The sequence below is a fragment of the Trichechus manatus genome, unplaced genomic scaffold (assembly GCF_000243295.1).
Source record: "Trichechus manatus latirostris isolate Lorelei unplaced genomic scaffold, TriManLat1.0 scaffold00038, whole genome shotgun sequence".
NCBI classification, from domain to species: domain Eukaryota; kingdom Metazoa; phylum Chordata; class Mammalia; order Sirenia; family Trichechidae; genus Trichechus; species Trichechus manatus.
In genome coordinates, this window is record NW_004443974.1 from 6429528 (window position 1) to 6456432 (window position 26905).

A 26905-nucleotide genomic window follows, 5' to 3' on the forward strand; every position below is an offset into this window, starting at 1 on the left:
AGATGTCCCCCGAGACCATGGTCCCCAGCCCTCAGCCCTGTAGCTCGGTCTCAGGGTGTTTGGATGTGAAGCTTCTATGACTTTGCCCTGGTCAAGTTGTGCTGACCTCCCCAGTATTGTGTACTGCCTTACCCTTCAGCAAAGTTACCACTTATCTACTGTCTAGTTAGAGTTTTTCCCTCCCCACCTCTTCCCTCCCTCATAACCAACAAATATTGTTTCTTTCTCTGTGGAAACATTTTCATATGTTTTTATAATAGTGGTCTCATACAGTATTTGCCCTTTTGTGAAGACTTATTTCACTCAGCGTAATGCCCTCCAGATTCATCTATATTGTGAGATGTTTTGCAGATTCATCACTGTTCTTTTTTTTTTTTTAAATTGTTGTGCTTTAAGTGAAAGTTTACTATTCAAGTTAGTCTCTCATACAAAAATTTATACATACATTGTTTTGTGACCCTAGTTGCTCTCCCTATACTGTGACAGCACACTCTTCCTTTCTGCTCTGAATTTCCCGTGTCCATTCAACCAGCTCCCGACCCTCTCTGCCTTCTCATCTCGCCTCTGCAAGAGCTGCCCATTTAGTCTCATATATCTACTTGAGCTAAGAGGCACACTCTTCATAAGTATCATTTTATGTCCCATAGTCCAGTCTAATCTTTGAAGAGTTGGCCTTGGGAATGGTTTTAGTTTTGGGCTAACAGAGAGCCTGGGGGCCATGTCTTCCAGGGTCCCTCCAGTCTCAATCAAACCATTAAGTCTAGTCTTTTTATGAGAATTTGAGTTCTGCACCCCACTTTTCTCCTACTCCATCAAGGACTGTCTGTTGTGTTCCTTATCAGGGCAGTCATTGTGATAGCCAGGCATCATCTAGTTCTTCTGGCCTCAGGCTGATGGAGTCTCTGGTTTATGTGGCCCTTTCTGTCTCTTGGGCTAATACTTTCCTTGTGACTTTGGTGTTCTTCATTTTCCTTTACTCCAGGTGGGTTGGGACAAATTGATGCATCTTAGATGACTGCTCATTAGCTTTTAAGACCCCAGATGCCACTCACCAAAGTGGGATGCAGAAAATTTTCTTAAAAAACTTCATTATGCCAATTGACATAGATGTCCCTTGAAACCATGGTCCCTAGACCCCTGCCCCTGCTACTCTGTCCCTTGAAGTGTTTGGTTGGATTCAGGAAACTTCTGAGCTTTGGTTTAGTCCACTTGTGCTGACTTCCCCTGTAGTGTGTGCTGTTCTTCCCTTCACCTAAGATAATTCTTATCTACTTTCTCGTTAGTGAATACCCCTTTCCCTCCCTCCCTACCCTCATAACCATCAAAGAATGTTTTCTTCTGTGTTTAAACCTTTTCTTGAATTCTTATAATAGAGGTCTTACACAATATTTGTCCTGTTGCAACTGACTAAATTCACTCAGCATAATGCCTTCCAGATTCCTCTATGTTATGTTTCACGGATTCATCATTGTTCTTTATCGTTGCAAAGTATTCCATTGTGTGACTATACCATAATTTGTTTATCCATTCGTCCGTTGATGGGCAGCTAGGTTGTTTCCATCTTTTTGATATCGTGAACAGTGCTGCAATGAACATGGGTGTGCATATATCCATCTGACAGCAGCAATGATAACCCTGGTTCCATATCCTCTTCTGAATCAGGCCTGAATTTCTGGCAGTTCCCTGTTGACATACTGCTGCAGCTGTGTTTTTAAAATTCAGCAAAATTTTACTTGCATGTGCTATTAATGATATTGTTTGATAATTTTCACATTCGGTTGGATCACCTTTCTTAGGAACAGGGATAAATAGAGATCTCTTCCAGTTGGTTGGCCAGGTAGCTGTCTTCCAAATTTCTTGGCATAGACGAGTGAGCACTTCCAGTACTGCATCTGTCTGTTGAAACATCTCAATTGATATTCCATCAATTCCTGGGGCCTTCTTTTTTGCCAATGCCTTCAGTGCAACTTGGACTTTTTCCCTCAGTACCATCAGTTCCTGATCATATGCTGCCTCTTGAAATGGTTGAACGTCAACCAATTCTTTTTGGTATAATGGCTCTGTGTATTCTCTCCATCTTCTTTTGACACTTCCTGGGCCGTTTAATATTTTCGCCATAGAATCCTTCACTATTGCAACTCAAGGCCTGAATTTTTTCTTCAGTTCTTTCAGCTTGAGAAATGCCGAACGTATTCTTCCCTTTTGGTTTTCTACCTCCAGGTCTTTGCACATGTCATTATAATACTTTACTTTTGTCTCCTGGAGCCACCCTTTGAAATCTTCTGTTCAGTTCTTTTACTTCATCATTTCTTCCTTTTGCTTTAGCTACTCAACGTTCAAGAGAAAATTTCAGAGTCTCTTCTGACATCCATTTCAGTTTTTTCTTTCTTTCCTGTCTTTTTAATGACCTCTTGCTTTCTTCATGTTCCTTGATGTCATTCCACAACTCGTCTGGTCTTCAGTCATTAGTGCTCATTGTGTCAAATCTTTTCTTGAGACGGTCTCTAAATTCAGCCGGATATACTCAAGGTTGTACTTTGACTCTTGTGGACTTGTTCTAATTTTCCTTAGTTTCAACTTGAACTTGCACATGAGGAATTGATGGTTCCACAGTTAGCCCCTGGCCTTGTTCTGACTGATGATATTGAGCTTTTCCATTATCTCTTTCCACAGATGTAGTCAATTTGATTTCTGTGTATTCCATCTGGTGAGGTCCATGTGTATAGTCACCATTTATGGTGTTGAAAAAAGGTATTTGCAATGAAGAAGTCGTTGGTCTTGCAAAATTCTAACATGCCATCTGCGGCCTTGTTTCTATCACCAAGGCCGCATTTTCCAACTACTGATCCTTCTTCTTTGTTTCCAGCTTTCGCATTCCAATCACCAGTAATTATCAATGCATCCTGATTGCATGTTCGATCAATTTCAGACTGCAAAAGCTGGTAAAAATCTTCAATTTCTTCATCTTTGGCCTTAGTGGTTTGTGTGTAAATTTGAATAATAGTCGTATTAACTGGTCTTCCTTGTAGGCGTATGGATATTATCCTATCACTGTCAACGTTGTACTTCAGGATAGATCTTGAAATGTTTTGTTTGACAATGAATGCAACGCCATTCCTCTTCAAGTTGTTATTCCTGGCATAGCAGACCATATGATTTTCTGTTTCAATATGGCCAATACCACTCCATTTCAGCTCACTAATGCCTAGGATGTAGATGTTTACGTGTTCCATTTCATTGTCAACGATTTCCAGTTTTCCTAGATTCCGATTATTAATGGATGTTTGAAGCTGTTTCTTCTCATTTTGAGTTGTGCCACAGCAGCAAATGAAGGTCGCTGAATGCTTGACTCCATCCATGTCATTAAGGTCAACTCTACTTTGAGGAGGCAGCACTTCCCCAGTCATCTTTTGAGTGCCTTCCAACATGGGGGGATCTCATCTTCCAGCACTATATCAGACAATGTTCTGCTGCTATTCATAAAGTTTTCACTGGCTAATTCTTTTCAGAAATAGACTGTCATTGCTTTTTTACCCCATATGGGTAGCCAACTGACCCAGAATAATTCCTTGGAAAGACATTCTCTTATAACTGCTTTGCAGTGTCACTTTTCTAAAGCTAAAATCACTTCTTTCTCTGGCCAGTGAGTCTCCATGGTATTATATCAATTACGGGTTTTGGTTTGACTTCCCAAAATATCTTTTCAGTCTGCTGACCATTTTTTAACCTAACTTTCATTTTCATTTTTATACCTTATAGCTATGGCAATAAGATTAAATAATGTTTACCACATCTGCATCAATGAATATTATCACATTAATTTCCTAACCTTCCAAGCAAAAATGCTATTTAAAAAACTTACTTTATATTTCTCATAACCGTGGTAGTCACTAGAGATCATTGCTCAGTAAACTTTTGGTTCCATCTGGTCTGGGAGGGCATAACCTTACTTTATCCATTAAAGAACACATTTTATATTAACTCAGTCTTCCAGGTACCACTGTGGAGCACTCCTATCTGCCTCCCATGGGAATAAACCAGGTTGATCCTAAATCTGTCCAAACTCTTTAATTGTACCACAGATAGCAGAAGCTCCTTTCTAATTCTTGGTACTATGACTGTGAAGGAGCAGCAGCACATAGCATTTTTACCAGTAACATCTTGCCATAGTTTAGGCTGGCCAGAGTGTTCCCACAAATGTACCCCTCTAGCTTGAGTTTGCAGCACAACTGGCCACTGCCATTCAAATATATCAGATGCTATAGCTATCAACATGGCAATCATTCCTTCCTGAGTGAGGGTGGTGCCTGACTTGAGCAAGGTGATGAGTCAGTTTAGTAAATGTATAGTCCATTCAAATCCTGCTTCATCATCTTTAAGGGTCAAATGCCAAGTTCAGCCAGTTTACTAGAAGAAATCTCCCTCTAGTGACCATTCAGACCATGATGATGAGCCTCCAAATCATGGTAATGAGTCTCCAGGAAAACCATTTCTGCTTGACTCAACACACTCAAATTCCTAGCCTGGGAAATACCCCTTGGGAGTCCCTGGGTGGTGCAAATGGTTAAGTACTTTGCTACTAACCAAAAGGTTGGCAGTTGAATCCACCTAGAGGTGCCTCAAAAGAAAGGTCTGGCAATCTACTTTCAAAAAATAAGCCATTGAAAGCCCCATGGGAGCACAGTTTTACTCCGACACACGTAGTGTTCCCATGAGTCAGAATTGACTCAATGATAGCTGCTTTTTTTAAAAAAAACTTTTAAGTCCCTCTTCATACTGTAGGGCCAATGTTGGTTACATGACTGACCACAAGTGTTGCTACCATGAAAACCTGTGGCATGGGTAGAATTCAAATACACTATGTATACCAGAAAAGATTGTGTTCCTCAAGAGATTGTCAGTTAAATATAGTCAATTCCCAGGTGTGAAGTTCAGTTCAAGTATCCCAAAGTCTTCCCATAATAATCTTTTTGGAAGTCCCAGGGTAAAATCATTATGTTACAACCATGTCATGCCAATATTCACTTCTTGGACATCACTGCATTCCTTGAATGCCTGCCTGTATATTTTTCTATCCACATTCACATTTGGTGCAATTAAAAGAGGAAACTAGACAGCGATATACTGAGCAGAAGACAGCAATGTGTTTTCCTCATACTCAGGTACTTGCTTTAATTGGCGTCATCCTGGCTTTTAATAACATAGCAATGCCAGTCATAGTATGTCCGGTGAAGCTCAAAGGGAGAAATCTTCCTAGGGCTACAGAGAATCAGCATGATCAATGTAACAGCAAAATGTGACTGAAACAATAATCCTGACCTATTATTATCTAGGCAGGTCACCAACGAACTCTGGTTGATCATTTCTCTCCAAATCACATAGGTAAATTCTCAGGTAATTGTTATAGTTTGGCTTTAGTCCAGTTCTTCTTCTCAGGGGAAAACAAATCCTGGGGCATCCTCCTGTATTAGCTATTATTTCCCATTATGTGCTCTCTTTCCATCTACCACCGTTCCCCCAGCTTTTCCACTTCTTATGTGTCTTAACCCAGACTAGACCTCTCTGGATAGAAATCTCCAGTTCAGCTACACTGCCAAAAAGGGCATGTAGCAGAATTAGATTTGCCAGAGCTTCTCTTTTGTCCATTTCCAGGAAGAAGGAATAGGTTTAGAAAGGCAAAGGATGATGGGAATATCTCTACCATGAGGGAGTGAAGCATCACATACGGTAAGTCCTACTTTAGCTCACGAGGTAAAGTCACTAGTCAGTCCATTATTCCTTTAGAAATATGGAATTTAAATAGAGTTCTGAGCAGCAATGTTTCCTTCTGTGAGGGTATGCAAGTGTAATTCTGGACTCAAGATAATAGAATTGACAAAACAAAAGAAAAATTTTGTGAGGTGAAGATCATTTTTGTGAGGTGATAGCTTTTCCCTTCATCCTCTCATTTCTACATCTGTATCTCCCCAAATTTCCAAAGATATATCCATTTTATTACCTTTTATATTCAGGTAGAGTACACATTCACCTGGCATTAATCTATATTGTGCACCAGTGTCTAGTCATCCCCAGATCCTTTGCTCATCATCTCCAGGTCATTCAACTTCTTTTTAAATTGAAGTAAAATTTATGTACAATAAAATGACTCAAATCTTTAAGTGTAAAGCTTTTTATTGTTGATGTTTTAAATCTGTTTTCCAGTTGATGGGCATTAGAGTTGTTTGCAGTTTGGCCTATAATGAATAAAACTGCTATGAACATTCTCATACAAGGTTTTTGTAGACAAAGTGTATTGTATGTTTAATTAAAAATTATCGTGGTAAAACATATGTATATATACACACACACAAAAAAAGTTTGTCATTTTAACCATTTTTAAGTGTACGATCCAGTGACATTAATTACATTCACAACGTAGGACTACCATCACCACTCGCCATTTCCAAAAGTTTTACATCACCCCACACAGAAACTCAGTACCCCTACGGCACTAACTCCCAATTTCTTCTCCCTCCAGCTCTTGGTAGCCACTAATAAATTTACGTTTCTAGGCATTTGCCTAATCTCAATATTTCATAAGTAAGATCATGCAATATTTGTCATTTTGTGTATGAGTTTCTTCACTCAGCATGTTTTCAATACATTCATGTCATAGCATGTATCAGAATTTCATTTCTTTTTATGGCTGAATAATATTTCATTGCACATATATAATAAATTTTGATTATCTATTCATCTGTTGATAGATACTTGGGTTGTTTCCACCTTTAGGCTTTGGTGAATAATGCTGCAATGAGCATTAGCATACATGTTTCAATCCCTGATTTCAAGTCTCTTGGGTATATATATGGAGGTGGAATTGTTGGGTCATATGATAATTGTATGCTCAACTTTTTTTGTTTGCTTCTTTTTTAATAAAAAAATTGTTGTGGTAAAAAATATATAACACAGCATTCACCAACTTAACATTTTTTACATGTAAAACAAAAAGAAAATATTGTCAGAATCAACTCTAGAACTCTGGAAAATAGTCAAAGATTTATAGCAACCAAGGAAATGCCAAATCAAGAAAAAGTTGACTTAAAGGAAAAAGTGACAGTAGGAGAGCTATGTGGTGTTTAAAGTTAGCCTTGTTCCACTCCCTTCCATGGTGCAGTGGTGGTCTTGAAGATGTTAGTCTGTGTTCCTGATGTGGGTACATGGTTGTGGAGGGAGGAGAATAAACCTCATTCTCCAAGAATTGTGTTTGTCTTTTTTGACCTATCTGAGGATTCCATGAAAGACTGATACAAAGAGCTTGCCTCTGTTTCACCTAAATCTAAAGTTTCTCAGGGGAGAAAAGTGACAAAGTGGAGAATATTTCTCAAAAACATTGCAAAGCAAATGAACAAGTCATGGCCACCTGGGGCAACAGATTACAATTGGGCAAACAATAGACACGCTCAAAGCCTGGGAGGAAAATCTGGGAAGGGAGTTACTTTGGTGAATAAGGACTTTGAAAGGCTTCAGCATATAACAGGGACTCTAGAAAGCCACATGTATGCCCAGGGCAGGATGCATGCTCAAAAAAGATTTTAGAAGACCTTAAGCTTTCACCTCTGTAAGCAGGAATTGAAGGCTAAGGCAGAGCTGTAAATGGACTGGCTAAGTGTTGAAGGAGTGCCCCAACACAGAGCCAATCTGCAGACTTGAAAGCATTTTTTTTTCCCTCCAGGCATTTAAGTAAATCTCTGTCAAACTACTAGCTGACCATAAGCTAAAGGCACAGAGGCCTCAGAGACCAAACAGGATGAAGAATTCAATCTTTAAAAAATAGTTAATGAGTCACTAAACAAACAAGTAACTCTAACCCACGGGGGGGGGGGGGATCTGATTTCCAGAGTTAGCACATTATAATATTAAAAAGTCCAATTTTCCACCAAAAATTATGAGACATGCAAAGAAAAAAGTATGGTCCATTCACAGGAAAAAAGAAATTAACACAAACTGTCTTACAGAAGGCACAGACATTGGACTTACTAGACAAAAATTTAAAATCAACTGTCTTAAATATGCTCAAAGAGCAAAAGGAAACCATGGACAAAGAACTAAAGGAAACTGGGGAAATTATATCACAACTAATAAACAAGAAAACATTTTTAAAAGGACAAAAGTTAAAGAACTGTAGATATCATCATTATGAAAAACGTAAAATAATAAATTACAGAAGTAAAACATGATAAAAAAGAAAATAAAAGCAACAGACCAGATCATACCAGAGTTCCTGCCTCTAGTGCCTAGCATACTTTACTTCCCAGAAAAGTCAGCTGGGTCTTCAGGTGACTCTGTTGCCGACTGATTTCTCCTTACAGTTCTGAACCAGGAATTGTTTCCCTTCAAATATTGTTCCCCTTTAAATTCTAGCTACCTGACTTTAAGGCACTGGGTATAAATTTAAGTACGCATAACATATCTTACTTGGAAAACAGTGGGCTGAGGAATTGTTATGGTTAGAGCAAAGACAACTCCATAGAAATCTGTTTTTAAAAGGAAATTCTGGAGAAGTAAAAAATTGCCTATGAGGAACAAATACCAGATAACCAGAGAAGAGATACAGAAGTCATCTGGATAACTGAGAGCTGAATTACTAAATCACTTAGCTCATTGGGATTTACTGTTGAGCTGTTGCTTGCTACAAGGCCCAGAACAAGATACAATGGGTGATACCGACTGTCATGGATTGAATTGTGTCCCCCTAAAACATCTGTCAACTTGGCTAGGTCATGATTCTCAGTACTGTATGATTGTGTACCACTTTGCCATCTGATGTGATTTCCCTATGTGCTGTATATTCTATCACTATGATAGAATAAGATGGATTAGTGGCAGTTATATTGATGAGATCTACAAGATTAGATAGTGTCTTAAGCCAATCTCTTTTGAGATACAAAAGAGAGAAGCAAGCAGAGAGACATGGGAACCTCATACCACCAAGAAAGCGGTCCTTTGGATCTGAGGTGGCTGCGCAGAGAAGCTCCCAGACCAAGTGAAGACTGACGACAAGGACCTTCCTCCAGAGCCAACAGAAAAGAGAAAGCCTTCCCCTGAAGCCGGTGCCCTAAGTTCGGACTTCTAGCCTACTGGACTATGAGAGAATAAACTTCTTTGTTAAAGTCATCCACTTGTGTTATTTCTGTTATAGCAGCACTAGAGAACTAAGACACAGAGGAAGGAGACATGCTCCTACCCAAGCTGATGGGAAAGAGACACTGCCTCCTGCCAGGGACATATCTAGGGCTCTGAGAGAGACATAAACTAGTTCTCTCTCTCATCCTCTTCCTACCCCCTTCTCCTCCCCTTTTTTTCCTCCCTCCACTCTTTCTCCATTCAAATGCTTGAAAAGACACTCAAATAGCTACAAATTGAGTAATCGTTTTCATCAATATACTGAAATGTGAAGAATTTTAAAGGATCAGTCTTAATAGACAGAGAAATTTGTTCAGGAAATATTTGTGGAAAAAGGATTAGTTTATAGCAGTATTTGGAAGAAGAGAAAGAGGAGAAGCGAGGAAGAATATTAAAATTTTAGCAGATGCAGGGCCAATTTCTGGGCCATGAAAAATGGTTATAAGTGCCCATGACAGTCTTGCTTCACATGGATTAAACATCCTAATCTCCAACAGGTGGACATGTACACCATGGATCAGTAGCAATCAGATCCAAGTGAAGCAGATCCCACTCCTGAGTTTGTCAAGAGGGAGCTGGCTAGGATCTACTCTATCAGCTTCTTTAGGCCCCGTTTCAGGTCTTTGTTTCTCAGGCTGTAGATAAAAGGGTTTAGCATGGAGGATAAAACTGTGTGAACAATTGTTGCCACTTGGTCCCTGACAGTGTAGCTGGACAAGGGCTGTAAATAGACATAGAAGATGCTTCCATAAAAGAGGGTTACCACAGTAAGGTGAGAACCACAGGTGGAGAAAGCTTTGTGTTTTCCTGCAGCTGAGGGAATGTGGATAATTGTGGTGAGGATTCTAATATAAGAGAAAGAAATGCATAAAAACGGAGTCACCAAAATAACCAGTCCTTCTGTCTTTATCACAATTTCATTAACAAATGTGGAGGTGCAGGACAATTTCAGCAAAGGGTTGATATCACAGAGAAAGTGGTGGATAATGTTGGAGTCACAAAAGGTGAGAAGATTCAGCAGGAGAATGTGCAGGAATGAATGGAGGTGAGAGATGGAACAGGAGAAGGCCAGCAGCAGGACACAACAGTGGTGACTCATGGTGGTGACATAGTGGAAGGGATCACAGATGGCCACATAGCGGTCAAAGGCCATAGCTGCCAAGATGCAACCGTCGGTGCTGCCCAAAGCATAGAAAAAATACATCTGTGTCAGACACCCAGCATAAGAGATGGTCTTTTTCTCAGACAAGAAGTTCACCAGCATCTTGGGAACAATGGCTGTTGTGAAGCAAATGTCAGTGAAAGACAGGAAACTCAAGAAGAAATACATGGGGGTCTGGAGCTGGGAGTCAGAGTGGATGGCCAGAATGATGAGCAGGTTCCCCATTATGATGATGAGGTACATGGTGAGGAAGAGGACAAAGAGTGGCTTCTGGTCCTCAGGCTGTGAGGACAGTCCCAGGAGGATGAACTCGGAGACAGTGCTGGTTTGGTTGACTCTTTCCATTGACTTGGACTCAGTTATGTATAAGAGGTATTTTTATTTAATACTCTCTGATTCCATAACCCATATCATAAGAATCCAGCAAGTCTTTGTTTCCTCCATGTGATCACAATTAACCCCTATGGAGGGACAACTTGTCAACCTCACAGTCCTCGGTGAGTTCCTCCCTTCCAAAATCCATAAGCATCATGAGGGCCTTGTGTTGAAAGGTGGAGCAACAGAAAAAGAGTTTTACTTTAGAAACCACTAGAGGTGGAAATCTCTCATTTAGTTTCATCAGTTCCTTTTCTGTGAAAAGCACAGCTCTCCTGTGGGGACATAAAAATTCAGTAGGGAAATCCCTTCCTTTGTGGAGTTTATGATATAGTTGGGGAGATAGACCACAAACACATAAAATATATATTATTATATCAGGTAGGGATCAATTTTATGGACAAAATAAAGAGTATAGAGGAATGGAGATTGATAGGGACTGGGGTGGGGATATAGATAAGAAGATTGTAGGACACTTCTCAATCAATGTAAATTCAGTATTATCACACTGAAGTTTATCTCTCTGGAAAAAAAATAAGAACATATACAAACATAAACAACAGGGTAAACCTAAGAGGAATGTTGAATCCTGTTTATAAAGCGATTTTTCCATGCCCCCAGAGCACAGAATGAGAGATTCATTCTCCTCAGCTCATTGCATGCTATCATTATCAATCTGCACAATGTCTCCTTTTTAGTAAGTTGTGTTCCCCTCTTTAATCCCCTATGTTAACTCACATATATACAGGATGACTACCCAATGCTGAGTATTCGATTTATGTTCTTCTAATCATCTTTCATATATTTATCCAAAAATACCTATGAGAAACATGTATTTTTTTTGCACATATATATTTTTTTCGGTTACATTCAGTTACCTGGTATAGTGGATTCAATAGTGTGCCTGCAAAATTCATGTCCATCCAGAACCTCAGAATGTGACCTTATTTGGAAATAGGGTCTTTGCAGAGGTAATTAGTTAAGAATCTCAAGAGGAAATCATCCTGGATTTAGGGTGGGCCCTAGATCCAATGACCAGTGTCCTTATAAGAAGAGGAGAGGACACAGAGACAGACAACAGGAGGGAAGAAGGCATGTAAAGATGGTGGCAGAGATTTGAGTGATGCTGTCATAAGCCAAGGAATGTCAGGAGCCACCAAGAGCTGGAAGAGGCAAGAAAGGATTCTCCTTAGAGTCTTTGGAGGAACTTGGCCCTGCTGACATCTTGATTTCAGAATTCTGGCCTCCAGAACTGTAAGAGAATAAATTCCTTTTGTTTAAAGCCACCCAGTTTATGAAACATCTTTATGGCAGACCTAGGAAACCAATATACTTAGTGATGGACATCAAAGTGGCCTCCATTCCTTGCTACCATAAAAATCTCTGTAATAAGGATTCTTATATCAGTGTTTTAAATCAATTTCTTAGAGTCAGCATATTCTTTCATACCTTGTGAATAATGTACATACTACATAGGAATTTTCAAATATTTTATGATACTAGGTGTTTAGACATTCTTGGCTACCTTAAAAATCTTAACAGTGAAAATACTTATTATATTAGCTAAGTGTTTTTCTTTAGAGTCAGCATACTCCGTCACACATTGTGAATCGGCCAATTTCATTGAATTTTCACATATTTTAAAACACTGGCCATTATATGTTCATTGATTTAAAAATTAAATGCATACATTTATTTGCAAGTTATTAAACATCTTTAAGTCTCAGTTTTCTCATATATAAAATTGTACAGTAATATCCTATCACGAGGATTTAATGAGACAATGCATTTAAAGTACAGTACTTAGAAGAGAGGCAGGCATGTTGTAACACTCAGAATTGTTGATCACCATCAACTCCATTGTCATCTTTCCTTATCTGCTCTTCCTGGATGTTCTCAAAATTAATTAATTCACATATTTTTAAAAGTTATATCCCTCACAGCCTGATTGTCAGACTACTTTCATGACTTTTCAAGATTTTATAGAAGGAATATTTGTTGAATGATTTTAGTGAATCAATTATCAAGGTTAATAACAATAATAAGCAATATTTACTGAAACCTTACTCTAAGGCAATGCTAAGCGCCTCACTAAACCTCATGAAGGGTTATAAGACATGTTCTGTTACTGCCATGTTACGTATTAGGAGACTGAGGCTTAGAGAGGTGAAGTGATTTGCGTAAGGTCACTGAGAAGGTGAAAAGCAACCAGAATATGAACCTTGAGTTGACTCACTCTGAAGCCCACACCTCCTCATGTTTTGGTAAAGATACAATTATATTTGTCTGTCACAATCATGCTCAGGCACTTCTCTGATAGTTTTCCACGTGAACTTATTTTTCCCCCTTGAATAACAAGTTTTTTTCTACCATGTTAAGAATCAATCCTTAAAGTTGAAGTCACCTATTCCTCTGTGTTGTGTGAAAGATGGACTTTGAAATTTTGAATGTCCCTCATTTACTGGCAACAATCAGGTGGAAAAAATTGACCGTGCATGGCTGGGGTATGTCTAGTGTGTGGAGCTGAGGCAGTGCGGTGGACAATGTCCTGGACTTAAGGTAGAAGATGGGGGTTTGATTTGTCCTCCATCACCTGCTCACAAGCCAAGTCCCTGGTGCTTTATAAAGAGTGAGACATCATGTCTGAAAAGCAGTCTGTCAAAAACAGATCAGTATTCAAAAATAAGCTGATTGTGAAAGGGTTGTTTGGATAATGCAGAATAGATAAAATTAGTGGGGATTTGGGTTAGTTAAGTGAGGTTGGGAGCTCCAGGTCACAAATGAGAGGCCAGCTGCACTGATGACTAGCAAAAAGGAAGGAGGTTTTGGATATGAGAATCAGGGAGAAAAGTTGTAAAAGCACAGGGTGAGTGGAGAGCCTGGAAATAGAATATATATTTTTTTCCTTTTCTACTGATGAGGTTTGTTTCCTCCAGAACAATTTCTGGTCTAGAGGTCAAGCTGGTTGGACCTAAAACCAAAAGCCAGATGGAGATTTCATTCGGACTCTAACTGAACCAGTAAAACCAGTTGCCATCAAGCCCATGGAGACCCCATGCGTTTCAGAGTAGAACTGTGCTCCACAAGGGTGTCAATGGTTGTGATTTTTCGAAAGTAGACCACCAGGCCTTTCTTCCAAGGTGTCTCTGGGTGGATTGGAATTTCAACCTTTCGGCTAGTAGCAGAGCTCTTAAAAGCTTGCGTCACCCAGGGACTCCCGACTGGACTCTATGGGTTCTTAATCCATGGTATACTTAAAACTATCAAGAAGGGAAGAGTAAGTGCCAAGTCAGGTTGAAATTATCAAGTGGGTAACTGACTAGCTTACTGAAGCTCACCTCCATATCCAGAAGCTCTTTTTTCATTTCCAGTTTCTCCAGCAGCTGCTGTTTCTTCTGGAGCACATCTGCTAATTAGTTACAAGTCTATTTCTCAGTATTAACTCAGTTTCCTCATGTTTCTCCCTTCAACTTCAGGACTGATCAGCAAGGAGAGGAGTAGGAAAGGAGGAATTAATACATTGCTTTAGAAAAATAATACACTTCTTTGCTCTAGTTCAAATTCCTATCTCTTTCCTAAACTCAGGCCCCACCATGATCCTGTTTTTCCTACCTCCACATCTCAGAAAGTAGAGATGCTCTGACTCATGTGCAGGGACTCTCTTGGTTGTGGAAGCCCTCTCAGCTTCTCGTAGGTTTGAGTTCTGCTCTCCTGGCCTCTGGGACCTTCCATGGGCTGAGGGAGTTGTGGTGTGCTAACTCCTCCAGGGAGTTTGGTCTGTGAGCTCACCAAGTGGAGAAAAAAGTGGGCATTAAAGCTAGCAGAGCTGACTCCAAGGGGACATGGGACCTCTGAGGCTTCCCATCTAGATGTTGGGACTGTTCTTAGTGCCTCTTAACCTCACCGCAACATCTCAAGGGCATTGTTCAGTTTCCCCCACAATGGGTCATTGAGAGTGGATGGAAGTTTATGTGGGTGAATGTTTTTATGTTTGGGGATTTAGATGTGGATAGAGATATATTCTGAAATTGGGTAGGTCATAAATCAATATAGGAGGGAAGGTCATGGTTTTCAGGGGATTCAGTAGGTTAAAGGTGTGGATGTGTGTTCCAGTGTCTGGGGAGGGATGTAGATTAGATTTCTGTTTGTGGGATAAAGTTGATAGTTCATGTGTGTTCAAAGCACAGGATCAGGCAAAGATTATATATATGTGTGTGTGTGTGTGTATACAGTGATATACATATAGAGTTATATTAGAAAAAAAGTATGTATTTTCAGAGTTTATGCTCAGAGCAGTGTTCTGAGGGCTAGTGTTGAGGAAAGGAGATGTTAGAATGCTGGTCTTGTCATTTACTCGTAGCTTTGAACAAATTAACTTCTATAGGTCTCAATTTCTTCATCCAAAAAAAGAAAATAACAACTATTCCTGGCACTGGAGCCAGAGAGAAAATTTCTATTTGATTTTTATATACAGACCATTACATATTATGGTGAACATCATCCACAATGTCTCATAGTAAATACAAACACAATCTGCTGTTGTCTGCAATGTAAACCACTGCCTCACACAATACATGTGTCTTTTTTCCTTAGTCTTGAGTTTAACTTTTTATTTTAATTTTTTCATTAAAAGTATGTACTACAGAGACCAAAAGTCCTTGATTTGAGTCCTGGCTCCTCCATTTACTATTTACGTGGCCCTCCTTTCTATTCATTCTTCTGCAAATATTTATTGAATGCCTATTATGTGATCTCATCTAATCTCATGGCTTTAACGGCTACCTATATGTTGATAAAACAAAAAAAAACAAAACAAAAACCAAACCCATTGCCTTTGAATCAATTCCAACTCATAGTGACCCTATAGGACAGAGCAGAACTGTCCCATAGGGTTTCCAAGGAGTGGCTGGTGGATTCAAACTACCGACCTTTTGGTTAGTAGCAGAACTTTTAACTACTATGCCACCGGGGTTCCATGTATTGATAAACTCCTATATTTCTGTCTTTGGTTCCGATCTTTCTCCTAATTCTTGTGTGCAATTGCATACTCAATATTGCTACCTCATTGTATTCATTGACGTGTTAAACTTAACATGTTTACACTGAACTTCTGATCTTTCCCCCAAAACCTCCTCCATCTGCAGCATTCTTTCTCTCAGTTGGCAGGAACTACATCCTTCTAGTTGCATAAACTGAAGACATTGGAAACATACTTGTCTGTTCTTTTTCCCTCACATTCCACATTTAATCAATCAGGAAATTCCATTGAGTCTTCCTCAAAATACATCCAGAATTTGACCACTTCTCATTGCCTCTACTTTTACCACCTTGGTCTTTACCAGCATAGTCTCTTGCCTGAAATCCTGCGTTAGCTTCCTAAACTTGTCTCCCTGCTTCTATCTCTTTGTCACCCTAGAATATTCTCAATATAGCAGCCAAAGTAGTCCTTTTAAAACTTAAATTCTAACCATGTCAATACTCTACTCAAAACCATCTAATGGATCCCCAATTTTTCAGTAAAAGCCAAGATATTACAATGGCCCAAAAGGTCCTATGTGATCTCGTTCTCCTTTATCCTCTGTATTCATCTCTAATTACCCTTCCTCTGATTCTTTTCTGGCCACATTGGCCTCCTTGTTGCTCCAGGAATTTGCCAGGTGTATCCCTACTTTAAGGTCTTTGTACTGGTTGTTCCATTGGACTGGAAAGCTCTTCTCCCTGATATTCCAATGACTAACTTTCTCACCACATTCAAATATTGTTAAATGTCTTGCATTCAAGAAGGTCTTCTCTGATTGCTCTATCTAAAATTGTATTCCCATTCTACCCCCAGTACTTCTGATCTTCCATACCTTGTTCTACATTTTTTGTAGCACTTACCTCCTTTTATCCTATTATATAGTTTACCTATTTATTTTGTCCGTTGTTTAGTGTCTGTATCTCTCTGCTAGCATGTTATCTTCAAAAAAAGCAGTTTTAGCAGCTGGTCCATCCCCAGGTGTATACAAGAGTGGCACAGAGTAAGCATTCCACAAGTATTTGTTGAGTAAATGAATGGATCATAATTTTCAATGAGAACTTTTAGGTTAATCTAAGTCTTTCATTTTTGTAAACAAGCTCTCTCCCTTACAATCTATTTAAAAAAACCCAGTTGCTGTTGAGCTGACTCCAACTCATGGCAACATCATGTGTGTCGGAGTATAACTGTGATCCATAGGGTTTTCAATGGGTGATTTTTTTGGAAATCGGTCATCAGGCCTTTCTTTCAAGTGCCTCTGGATGAACTCAAACCACCAACCTTTCAGTTAACAGCCAAGCACGTTAACTGTTTGCACCACCCAGGGACTCCACACAACATATAGAGGTCTTTTATTGCTACTACCACTTTGGCTTCGGAAGAGCAGACCCTGATCTTTTTAATTTTCCCCAGGACTGAGTACAAGAGGCTGGCTACGGACCTATGACTACGTCCCTTCACCTATGGCATGGCTCTTATCTGGTCCTTCTCCAGAGTAAGACTTTGGACATTGAATTGAAACTCTTTTTGGGTGTCTGACCTTTTTCAGGTCATCTCTTCCCTATTACAAAATGATATTATTGCTGTTTAGACAAAATTCAACGGCAATGATCCACAGATCGTTTGTATGTTTTTCTTAATGATTGGCGGTTTTAGTCTACAAACAATACATGCCTCCTTTTAACAAATACAAATATTATAGATGCATATAAAGTAAAAATGCAATTATTATCTTCTTCCTTATTCCATTCTCACATCCAAGAATTAATCGTTTTTAATGGGAGGTTTTCTTTCTGGAGATTATATATATATTCTCACCTATTTATAATACACACATGTACATTCACCTATGTAATTTTTTTACCCTAATGTATTTATTCTTAAACATTTTATTTTATAACTTGTTAGTCATCCATAATGACTTCTCAGGTTAGTGATAGAGATCTACCTTATTATTTATAACTACTGCATATTATTCCAGTCTATAGAAGTATTGAATCTTTATTCACTTATCCATTCCTTTGTTGGTGGCCATTTAGGTTGTTTATAGGTCTTTGCATGTATGCATGTTGGCTAATAACCAAGTCCTGAAATAATTCCATACAAAGTCTAGGGTTTTCTGCCTAGTGAATGAAGGACAGGACCAGTGGAATGGTGAAAAGTAGTTTCTGATCATATTGACATTGATTGGAATCATTGACTCCATCAGTTATTATCTTTGTGACCTTGGGCCAATTACTAACCAACTGCCTCTTCTGATGTCTCTTTGTCATCTGTCACCATCCCAAAGATGTTGATAAACATGAATACTCAAGATCTCAGTCCATCTCTTATGTATTTCACAGATGTATTTTCTCATACTTTTTGTTTGTTTTGACAATTTCATAGCTAATCAGAAGACTGTGAATTCTAAAAGACATCCCAAATCCTACAGCACCAGCAAGTTCTTAGACTTCTGGTAAGGCCCTTGGAAAATTCTCAGGTCCCTCTCTGCATATGTGTGCTCAGATTGTATCACTTATAAACTGGCTTGAAGGACTGGAGATAGGGAATCTGGTTTGGAAGACTGTAGATAAATGGAAAGAGAGCAAGAGAGAGAGAGACAGACAGACAATGAGGGAGAAATAGCCGTGTTGGGTGAAGCGAAAAAATAATGATGAGAAGATCGCTGCCATCAAGGAAATAATCCCCACGGTCCAGGGTCTGTGCTTCTGCGGTTTGACAGGGAGTATAAAAGCCCAGGAAGTTAAAGCTTTTTAGACCTGCAACTAGGTCTTGTCTGATGCCCATCTCACTTTTCTGTACTATTGTATTCTTGGAGTTTGATGCCCAATTTATCTGTTGAACTAATCCTGCTAATATTAACAGTTCACATTGTTGAGTACTTAACTACTCCAAGACACGTTCTAAGCTCATTACATGTGTTAACTCATTTAATCCTTCAAAAGCCCCCAAAGTAGGTAATATTATTTTTTCACTATAGGGGACAAAACTGAGGTACATACAGAAAGTTGTCTAAGGTTACCCAGCTAGTAAATCATTGAAGTAGGAATCCAACTCAAGCCTCCTGGCTGCAAAGCTGTAGCTCTTGCTCAGTACTTTATCAGATGTTCATACCATGTGACCTCCAAGAGGGAAGGGGCTTGGATATTTTATTTCCTGTTCTATTCCCAGTACCAACAATAGTATCTGGAACATGGTTGAATAAATGAATAAATTTACACTGGTTTCCTTTGAAGGAAATCTTGTTTGCCATTGGTGATAGGCAGAATGGGGGCAGACTGAAGATTCCCACAACAAAATGTGCAGATTCTTCTCAATTTTGACACAGTCTTCAGGAAAAAAGAACATGGCTGTAATACGCCAGTGTACCCGGTGATGCTAACTGCCATATCTCAGTCCCTGACACTTCGTACTCCCCTTATTCCCAGCAGAGAGAAGAGCAGTATGAGACCTGAGAACCAGAGCAGTGTGTCTGAATTCCTCCTCCTGGGGCTCCCCATCCAGCCAGAGCAGCAGGGCATGTTTTTTGCCCTGTTCCTGGGCATGTACCTCACCATGGTGAAGGGGAACCTGCTCATCATCTTGCTCATCAGGCTAGACTCTCGCCTCCACACCCCTATGTACTTCTTCCTCAGCCACGTGGCCTTTTCTGATGTCTCTTTCTCATCTGTCACCATCCCAAAGATGTTGATAAACATGCATACTCAAGATCAGTCCATCCCCTATGTAGACTGCATTTCACAGATGTATTTTTTCACTTTTTTTGTTTGTCTTAACAATTTACTTCTCATAGTGATAGCATATGACAGGTTTGTGGCCATCTGTCACCCACTGCACTACACCACCATCATGAGGGAGGAGCTGTGCATCTTATTGGTGGTTGGGTCCCAGTTCTTCTCTTGTGTCCATGCCCTGTTACACACCCTTCTCCTGTCCCGCTTGTCCTTCTGTGCTGACAACACCATCCCCTACTTCTTCTGTGACCTTACTGCCCTCCTTAAGCCGACCTGCTTAGCCATCTACCTCAAGGAGCTAGTTATCTTCACTGAGGGAGCAGTACTTGTCCTCCTACTATTAAGTGCTATTTTGGGCTCTTATGTCAGCATTGGGGCCACCATCCTGAAGGTCCCCTCCATGAAGAGGATCTGCAAAGCCTTGTGCACCTGTGGCTGCCAACTCTTTGTGGTGTTTCCGTATTATGGGACTCTTGCAATTATTCTTTCCTTCATCAAACAATTCCCAAATCAAGGACATAATTGCTTCAGTTATGTATACAGTAGTGACCCCTATGCTGAACCCCTTCATCTACAACCTGAGGAACAGAGACATGAAATTGGCTCTGGGGATGCTTTCTAGAGGGGGATTATTTTTACCAAGTGACAGTTACCCATTCATGTTTTTGATTCTCCTTGTGATGCTTCCAGTGATGCCTCCTTGTTAAGTTGTGTCAGTGACTGTGATAGATTGTATCCTCTCCTTTCAAGTGTGGAGTGTACTTACCCACTCCTTGAACCTAGGCAGGTCTTATGACTTGCTTTGACTTATAAATTAGTTATAATAGTGCTATTTCAAGAATTCCAAGCCTAAGCATACTCTGTTCTTACTGCTTTTAGAACCTTGAGACCACCATGTGAACAAGCCCATGATAGCTTCCTAGAAGATAAGAGACCACATGGAGAAGAACCAAGATGCTTCAGCTGAAAATATATATGTGTCTGCTTATTTTAGGAAATAAACAACCAACCCCAAAACCCCAAAACAGGACAAATAAACTGTAAACTAAAGAGATTGGTTACCCACAGGGGGTGGGTGAGAATGGGGTGGAAAAGATGGGGAGTTGGGTATAGTTCTTTGTATAGTTGTAATCATGTTATTTTTTGTCTACCAAAATAAATAAACAAATCAGAAAGGGTGGACAATAAAGCAAAGCAAAATAAAACAAAACAAATGAACCTAATTATATATATCAAATGAATAACATCATTAGAATGAAGAGAAAAAACAAAAACTCACCCAAGTAATTCTTTTTAAAAAATTTTTATTGTGTTTTAGTTGAAAGTTTACAGCACAAATTAGTTTCTCATTCAAAAAATTTAAGCACAAATTGTTTTGTGACATTAGCCGCAATCCCCGTGATGTGTAAGCACTCTCCCCCTTTCCCTTTCCACACTGGCTTCTCAGTGTTCATTCACCCAGTTTTCCTGTCCCTTCCTGCTTTCTTATCTTTGCTTTTGTGTAGGTGTTGTCCATTTGGTTTCATATACTTGACTGATCTAAGAAGCATGTTCCTCACGTGTGTTACTGTTTGTTTACAGGCCTGTCTAATGTTTGGCTGAAAGGTAGACTACGGGAATGGCTTCAGTTCTGAGTTAGCAGGATGTCTGGAGGGCATAGTCTTGGGGGTTCCTCCAGTCTCTGTCAGACTAATAAGTCTGGTCTTTTTTTTTGTGAATTTGAATTTTGTTCTACATTTTTCTCCTCCTCTGCCCGGGGCCCTCTATTGTGATCCCTGTCAGAGCGGTCAATGGTGGTAGCCAGGCACCATCTAGTTCTTCTGGGCTCAGGTCGGTGGAGGCTGTGGTTCATGTGATCCATTAGTCCTTTGGAGTAATACTTTCCTTGTGTCTTTGTTTTTTTTCATTCTCCTTTGCTCCCAATGTGCTGGGAACAACAGATGTATCTTAGATGGCAACTCACAAACTTTTAAGATCACAGACACAACACACCAAATTGGGATGTAGAACATTTTCTTTATGAACTATGTTATGCTAACTGACATAGATGTACTCCAAGACCATGGTCCCCAGCCCTCAGCCCCAGTAACTCAGCCCCTCAAGGTGTTTGGATGTGGCTGGGAAGCTTCTATGACTTTGCCTTGGTGAAGTTGTGCTGACTTCCCCTATATTGTGTGTTGTCTTTCCCTTTACCAAAGTCAACACTTGTCTACTATCTAGTTAGTGGTTTCCTCTCCCCACCCCTCTTCTTCCCTAGTAACCATCAAAGATTGTTTTTTTCTGTGTGTAAACCTTTTCTTCTGTTGTTATAATAGTGGGCTAACACAATATTTGTCCTTTTGTGATTGACTTATTTCATTCAGCATAATACCATCCAGACTCACTGGGGCCTCTGAGCACTGCCTTTGCTTTGTCCCAAAAGTTCTGGTATGATGTGTTTTCATTCTCATTTAATTCTAGGAATTTTTTAAATTCCCTCTATGACTTCTTCTATTACCCGGTTGTTTTTAACCAAGATGGTTATTCAGTTTCCATGTATTTGATTTCCTTTTCCTTGTTCTTCCTGTTACTGATTTCTACTTTTATGGTGCTGTGATCAGAGAAGATGTTTTATATTATTTCAATGCTTTGGATTTTATTGAGAGTTGCTACTTAGTCTAAAATGTTTTCTGTTCTGGAGAATGTTCCATGTGCGTTGGAAAAGAATATTTACTTTGCTGCTGTTGAGTGGAGTGTTCTGTATATATCTATGAGGTCAAATTGGTTGATTGTGGTCTTTAGATTTTCTGTATCTTTGCTAAGTTTCTTTCTAGATGTTCTGTCCTTTACTGAGAGTGGTGTGTTGAAGTCTCCTACTATTATTATGGAACTGTCGGTTTCTCTTTTCAGTGCTGTTGGAGTTTGTTTTATGTTTCTTGGAGCCCTGTTGTTGGGTGTGTAGATATTTATTAAGGTCATGTCTTCTTGGTGGATTGTCCCTTTAGTCATCATATAATGCCCTTTACTGTCTTTTATGGTTGATTTTGCCTTGAAGTCTGTTTTATCTGTGATTAGTATTGCCACTCTTGCCTTTTTTGGTTGCTGTTTGCTTGATACATTTTTTTCCACCCTTTGATTTTTAATATATTCATGTCCTTGTGTCTAAGATGTGTCTCTTGTAGACAGATATTGATGGGCTTTGCTTTTGTATCCATTCTGTCCCTCTCTGACTCTTTACAGGTGCATTTAAGCCATTTATGTTCACCATGATTACTGATAAGTATGAGTATGTTGTTGTCATACTGTGGTACCTTTTTTTGTGGTGCTGATGTTTTCTTTGTTCCTCTTACTTTCCTGTGTTGAGTTCCTTTTTGTTTGTGGATTTTCTTTTCTTTTCTTTCATTATTATAGATTTTGTGTTTTCTGAGACTTTAAGTTTTTCTTCTTTTTTATTCTGATGAGTAGGTTTGCTAACTTTCTTTGTGGTTACCTTGAAATTTACGCTTATCTTCCTAAGCTGAAACTAGTCTTTTACTACTTGACATTACCTTGACTTCCTCTCCATTCGAAAGTTCTATACCTACACTGTTTATTCTCCCTTTTGTAGTTTTGACATTGTCATTATTTACATATTGACATCTCTGTTTCCCTGTTAAGTCTTTTAGCTTTGTTTTTTTTATGAAAGTTCTTTACATAAGTTGGTATCTGGCTGATGTGTCCTAGACTCTGGCTGTTGTCTGATGTTGTTGGTTCTCTAACTGAAGGACTCCTTTAATATCTCTTGTATTTGATTTGGCTTTTCCACTTCATATCTCTCCTCACTCTCTATTTTCCTTCCATTTCTTCTTCCGTTTGGTGTTTCATCTATTTCTTTATCCCTTCATTTGATGCTTAGGGTTTCAGGATTGACATTTTTATATCTTTTACTTAGTTTTTGGGGTCTTTGTTGCAGAGGGAAGGCATGATGCATCTGTCTAGGCTGCCATTTTGGCTCCATCTCTCCCAAGTAATTCTTAAACACAGTGTTTTGTCTATATACCATTGTGATAAAAAAATAAAACTGTAGAAATTATTGAATTGCAGTTAATAGGTTTGTCATCCACAATGGTAGGGGTTCTTCTTTCTGAAATTATTTAACATGTTTTCAAGGATTCAGAAATAAATAGAGATATTGTGGAAAAGGGAATGACTCCTCAATATGAAAGCAATGTATAACATATATGGCATAGGGGAAGTGAAAAGAACTCTGTGTGTCAAACGAAAATTGGAGATATCAGTTTGAACTCCTAGTTTTTCATATCAATAAATAGATTGAGATTTATGTGGTATATATTAATGTCTATTCTTATCCCACCTGCTTTCCACTCCATTCCCAACTCAGTCCTATGGGTAACCTTTCCTATTAGTTTTTTCTTTGGAGTCCCTTGGTGGTGTAAACAGTTAATGCACTTGGCTGCTAACTGAAACTTTGGAATGTTGAGTCCACCCAGAGATGCCTTAGAATAAAGGCTTGGTGATGTACTTTTAAAGAATTTACGCATTAACAAGGTCATAGAAGCTTTCTAGACATATCCAAACACCTTGAGGGACCGAGTTACTGGGGCCGAGGGCTGGGGACCATGGTCTGGAGGACTTCTAGGTCAATTGGCATAACATAGTTCATAAAGAAAATGTTCTACATCTTTGATAAGAAGTGCCTGGGGTCCTAAAAGCTTGTGAGTGGACATCTAAGATACATCTATTGGTCCCATCCTGTCTAGAGCAAAGGAGAATGAAAAAGACCAAAGACACAAGGAAAATACTAGTCCAAAGGACTAAGGAACTACATGAACCACAGCATCCGCTGATCTGAGCCCAGAAGAACTAGATGGTGCCTGGCTACCACCATCTACTGCTCTGACAGGGATCACAGTAGAGGATACTGGTCAGAGCAGGATAAAAATGTAGAACAAAATTCAAATTCACAAGAAAAGACCAGAGTTACTGGTCTGACAGAGACTGGAGGAACCCCCAAGAGTATGACCCTAAGCAATTGATGGTGTGTTCTGCAGTCGGCCCTCAGCCTTACTCTGACTGATGATATTGAACTTCTCCATGGTCCCTTTTCACATATGTAGTCAGTTTAATTTCTTTGTATCTCATCTGGCAAGGTCCATGTGTATAGTCACCATTTATGCTGTTGAAAAAAGATATTTGCAATGAAGGAATCATTGGTCTTGCAAAATTCTATCATTTGATGTTTAATGCTGTTTCTATCACCAAGGCCACATTTTCCAGCTACCAATCCTTCTTTGTTTCCAATTTACACATTCCAATCACCAGTAATTATCAATGTGTCTTGACTGCATGTCTGATCAATTTAAGGGTGCAGAAATTGGTAAAAATCTTTAATTTCTTCATCTTTGGCCTTAGTGGTTGGTAGGTAAATTGGAATAATAGTCATATTAACTGGTCTTACATATAGGTCAAGATAAATCTTGAAATGATCTTTTTAACAATGAATACAACACACTTCCTCTTCAATTTATCATTCCTGGAAGAGTAGATCATGTCATTGTCTGATTCAGAATGGTCAATACCAGTCCATTTCAGCTCGCTAATGCCTAGGATATTGGTGTTTATGTGAACCATTTCATTTTTGATCACTTCCAATTTTCCTGGTTTCATATTTAGTACATCCTCAACAGCAATCTGTTTTCTTCATACTCAGGTACTTGCTGGATCTCTTTCCATCTACCACAGTTCCCCCAGCTTTTCTCCTTCTTTTTGTCTTAACCCAGGCTGGGCCTCTCTGGATAGAAATCTCCAGTTCAGCTACACTGCCCAAAAGGGCATGCAGAAGAATTAGTTTGTCAGAGCTTCTCTTTTGTCCATTTCCAGAAAGAAGGAGTAGATTTAGAAAGGTAAAGGATTATAGGACTATCTCTAACATGAGGGCATGAAACATCATATATGGTAAGTCCTAGTTTAGCCCACGAGGTAAAGTCACTACTCAGTTCATTATTTCTTTAGAAATATGGAATTTAAATAGAGTTTCCTTCAGTCAGGATATGCAAGTGTAATCCTGGACTCAAGACAATTGAATTGACAAAACAAAAGAAAAATTTTGTGAGGTGAAGATCATTTTTGTGAGGTGATACCATTATCCCTCATCCTCTCATTTCTGCTTCTGTATCCCCCCAAATTTCCAAAGATATATCCCTTTTTTTACCTTTTATATTCAGGTAGAGTACACATTCCCCTGATATTAATTTATATTGTACACCAATGTCTAGTCATCCCCAGATCCTTTGCTCATCATCTCCAGGTCATTCAACTTCTTTTTAAATTGAAGTAAAATTTATGTACAATAAAATGACTCAAATCTTTAAGTGTAAAGCTTTTTACTGTGGATTTTTAAAATCTGTTTTCCAGTTGATGGGCATTAGAGTTGTTTGCAGTTTGGCCTATTATGAATAAAACTGCTATGAATATTCTCATACAAGGTTTTTGTAGACAAAGCCTATTTGTTTTATTAAAAAATTATTGTGGTGAAACATATATATGTGTGTATATATATATATATATATATATACACACACACAAAAAAAGTTTGTCATTTTAACCATTTTTAAGTGTACAATTCAGTGACATTAGTTACATTCACAATGTTGGGCTACCATCACCACTATCCATTTCCAAAAGTTTTACATCCCCTTACACAGAAACTCAGTACCCCTATAGCCCTAACTCCCAATTTCTTCTCCCTCCCAACTCTTGGTAGCCACTAATAAATTTATATTTCTAGGCATTTGCCTAATCTCAATATGTTATAAGTGGGTTCATGCAATATTTGTCATTTTGTGTTTGACTTTCTTCACTCAGCATAATGTTTTCAATACATCCATGTCATAGCATGTATCAGAATTTCATTTCTCTTTATGGCTGAATAATATTCCATTGTATGTATATAGTAATTTTGATTATCCATTCGTCTGTTGATGGACACTTGGGTTGTTTCCATCTTTGGGCTATGATGAACAATGCTACAATGAGCATTGGCATACATGTTTCAATCCCGGATTTCAAGTCTCTTTGGTATATATATATAGAAGTGGAATTGTTGGGTCATGTCTTAGTCATCTAGTGCTGCTACAACAGAAATACCACAAGTGGATGGTTTTAATGAAGAGAAGTTTATTTCCTCATAGTCAAAGTAGGCTAAAAGTCCAAATTCAGGACATCAGCCCCGGGGGAAGGCTTTTTCTCTCTGTTGGCCTTCTTCTCTTCAGTGTTCCCCCAGGCTAAGAGCTTCTCTGCGCAGGGACCCTGGTCCAAAGGACGCCCTCTACTCCCGGCACTGCTTTCTTTCTTTCCTTCTTTTTTTTATTGTACTTCAGGTGATGGCTTACAGAACAAATATTTTCTCATTAAACAGTCAGTACACATACTGTTTTATGACATTGGTTAACAACCCCCCAACATGTCAAC

The 26905-nt window shown here is 39.1% G+C and overlaps 2 protein-coding genes across 2 annotated transcripts; one reads left to right on the forward strand and one right to left on the reverse strand.

Annotated features, from left to right (window-relative positions):
* Window positions 1-9750: 9750 nt before the first annotated feature.
* LOC101353558 (olfactory receptor 1L8-like) lies at window positions 9751-10672 on the reverse strand. Its single transcript, XM_004375807.2, has one exon. It carries the CDS (start codon window positions 10670-10672, stop codon window positions 9752-9754), a length of 921 nt encoding a protein of 306 aa, XP_004375864.1. The 3' UTR covers window position 9751.
* Window positions 10673-19032: 8360 nt separating this feature from the next.
* LOC101353809 (olfactory receptor 1J4-like) lies at window positions 19033-20163 on the forward strand. Its single transcript, XM_023730856.1, is given in 2 exon segments — window positions 19033-19933; window positions 19935-20163. Coding segments are annotated over 2 exon segments (1065 nt in total). The 5' UTR covers window positions 19033-19097.
* The last annotated feature ends 6742 nt before the right edge of the window (window positions 20164-26905 follow it).

Bases quoted from the DNA above. Each gene is read 5' to 3' on its own strand.
- LOC101353558 (XM_004375807.2), bottom strand. From the start codon at position 10,672: ATGGAAAGAGTCAACCAAACCAGCACTGTCTCCGAGTTCATCCTCCTG.